The sequence below is a fragment of the Talpa europaea genome (assembly GCF_964194135.1).
Source record: "Talpa europaea genome assembly, chromosome: X".
NCBI classification, from domain to species: Eukaryota; Metazoa; Chordata; class Mammalia; order Eulipotyphla; family Talpidae; genus Talpa; species Talpa europaea.
This window is the reverse complement of record NC_140081.1, coordinates 15,263,372-15,266,588: the sequence shown is the minus strand read 5'-3', so window position 1 is coordinate 15,266,588 and position 3,217 is coordinate 15,263,372. Positions and strand designations below refer to the sequence as shown.

At 39.7% G+C, this 3,217-nt stretch overlaps 1 protein-coding gene across 1 annotated transcript; it reads left to right on the top strand.

The window, feature by feature from the left end:
• Positions 1 to 250: 250 nt before the first annotated feature.
• Positions 251 to 2,803, top strand: PPP4R3C (protein phosphatase 4 regulatory subunit 3C; the record flags this gene model as incomplete). Its single annotated transcript, XM_084258869.1, has 1 exon — positions 251 to 2,803. One exon carries the CDS (start codon positions 251 to 253, stop codon positions 2,801 to 2,803), a length of 2,553 nt encoding a protein of 850 aa, XP_084114995.1.
• Between the last annotated feature and the right edge of the window lie 414 nt (positions 2,804 to 3,217).

Sequence of the window (3,217 nt, the reverse complement as noted above, 5' to 3'; positions counted from 1 at the left end):
AGTGCTCGTTGCGCTAATGCCTCAGCCGCCATTTGTGAAGGTGGGCGGGACTTATCTGAGCAAGATAGAATGTTCCTTTATTGGAAGATTCTGGGAGAATCCTAAGGATCCTGCCATAATTGAGGCTCTGCTAGGCAGCCATGAGCAGGCCCAGAGACTAGCTTAGTTAAACTCATATGAAAGATTATGGGGAGGTAGGCGACCGAATGGAAGTTGTGGAGTTTGAGGTGGCAGAGGAGTGAGAGACAGGATGGACTCCAGGGAAAATCCTGTGGATCTGGGGGCTCTCGGGATCTCCGAGGATGCTAATGACCCTTTCTTATGCTCCATCTTCTATTGTGATTTTCCTGATCTACCACCTTGGCCACCTCAGCCACCTCGGCCACCGTCTCAGCTGCAACGGCGGCAGCTACCGTTGAATGAGGACGCGTGCTCAGCAGAAGCCTTTGCGGACCGCACCATGGCTGGTAGGCGGCACCTTGTAAAAGTCTATTACCTGAACGAAGAGCAGAAATGGGACGATCTAGGCATGGGCCATGTCTCTTCCACCTATGTGGAACAACTCCAGGGCATGGCTCTGCTAGTCCAGTCAGAGTCCAATGGTTCAGTGATCTTGGAGTCAAAAATAAATCCAAACACATCCTATCAGAAACAGCAAGGGACACTGATTATTTGGTCTGATGCCAAGAACCCTGGTTTGGCATTAAGTTTCCAGGAAGCAGCTAGTTGCCGTGAGATCTGGGAGGACATTTGCCGAATTCAAGGTAAAGATCCTTGCCACGAAATCACACGAGACCTCTTAGAGCAATTAGAAGAAGAGCATTTTGGTCAAATGCCAGAACCTGGTATAATTATTGAGCTGCCTAACTGTGAGCCCAGTAAGCTTCAACAGATTGCTAATTTGGTTACCTCGGTTCTCCCCTCACCTATCAGTAAGGAAAGGCTGGCTCTGATCTTAGAAAATGAGAACTATATTCAACAACTACTGCAGCTCTTCCCTGTCTGTGAGAACCTAAAGGACATTGAGGGCTTACACCATTTGCACAAAATTATTAAGGGAATCTTATTTCTCAACAAGTTATCTCTGTTTGAGATCTTGTTTTCTGATGAGTGCATTATGGATGTGGTTGGATGCCTAGAATATGATCCTGTTTTGGATCAGCCAAAAAAACACAGGGATTTCTTGACCCATAATGCAAAGTTCAAGGAGGTTGTGCCTATAACAGACTGTGAGCTTAGGCAAAAAATACACCAGACTTACAGAGCCCAGTACATTTACGACATATTATTGCCTACGCCATCCATATTTGAGGAGAGTTTTCTTTCTACTCTTTCCACTTTCATTTTTTTCAACAAAGTTGAGATAGTCACCATGCTGCAGGAAGATGAAAATTTCTTGTCTGACATCTTTTCACAGTTAAGTGATAAGACTATCGATGATAATAAAAGGTGTGAGTTGGTGCTTTTTTGCAAGGAGTTCTGTTCATTTTCTAAGACATTACAACCTCGAAATAAGGATGCACTCTTCCGAACCATGACAAAATTGGGAATTCTTCCAGCTCTTAAAATTGTAATGCAACTGGATGATTTGCAAGTAAGGTCAGCTGCTACTGATATATTTACTTATATGGTGGAGTATAATCCATCCATGGTTCGAGCTTTTGTGATGGAAGAAACCCAGCAACTTGAAAATGGTGATCTTTTCATTAATATAATAATTGAGCAGATTATTGGTGATACTGATCCCGAGCTAGGTGGTGCTCTTCATTTAGTAGGACTTCTTCGTTTACTACTTGATCCAGACAACATGTCATTTGCATTTAGTAAATGTGAAAGAAGTGAATTTCTGAATTTCTTCTATAAGCATTGTATGCATAACTTCATAGCACCACTTATGACCATCACTTCGGAAGATAGATTTGAAGATGACGATATACTTGAATCTGACAAAAATTGCCTGAATAATTATCAAACAGCGCAACTTCTTACCTTAATTTTAGAACTACTCACATTTTGTGTTCAACGTCATACATATTACATTAAAAACTACATTCTGAGTAAGGACTTGCTAAGAAGAGTCTTGATTGTGATGAAGTCAAAACACACTTTTCTGACCTTGTGTGCAATTCGCATGATGAGAAGGATGATTGGCCTTAAAGATGAACTTTTTAACCGTTATATCATCAAGGGTAATCTTTTTGAACCAGTAGTAAATGCTTTTCTGAATAATGGGACTCGGTACAATATGCTGAATTCAGCTGTTATTGAGATGTTTGAATACATCCGAGTGGAAAATATTAAGTCTCTTGTTACACACATAATCGAAAAGTTTTATGAAACACTTGAATCAATAGAATATGTTCAGACCTTCAAAGGTTTGAAGATGAACTATGAACAAGAAAAAGAGCGACAAATTCGAATACGGAATAATTTACATACTATCCTGTTTAGTAAAATATTCCGCAGAGTTGCCAAAGTCTTGGATAAGAAAGAAGAAATGCGTTTTGAAGAAAATACAGAGGAAGAAAAAGCAGTTGTGCCACCTTTGGGGAGTGATTTTCAAGATCATTATGATAAATTTATTGCTATTACTTTAGAAGAAAACAAAGCGACTGCAGAGCCACCTGAAAGAACATCTTCTGGTGCCTTCAAATACACTACGTCCTCTTCGGCTGGTGCTGGTAATGGGGCAGATAACCCACAATGTAGTAGAGTGGTTCCCTTAGTAGATTATCCAGATGATGAAGATGAAGGAAAGGAAGAAGAAACATCGCCCAGAAAAAAACCACATTTTAGCGCATAATATCTTGATGGGTCCCTTAGAAATACTAAATTCTTCATTTCTATAATCCTGTAAACCTCAATTAGCTGAAAAGTTTGAATCCAAAAGCTTTCTTATGTGAATTTAAAAGTAAATACTGCATGGCAAAGGTGTTTAATGTATCATCTACAAAGGTTTAGTTTTGTAAAAACCAGGCTTTCCAAAATTTTAGAAAAACAAAATTAACCAGAACCTGAGTGATAACTTCTTAGCAATATAAGTCTAAGTTTGGGGGTGGTGAGAGGGACACAAGTTGATAATATAATGTTAATGCACTGTTGTTCCAGGGGTTATATATTAGAAACAACTATTAACTGTACAGTTACAAAGTGTATACTATCACTCGCCCAATGGTTCTGCTATGGTTTTCTTTTCTCTAGTTGCCTCCTTTGAAAT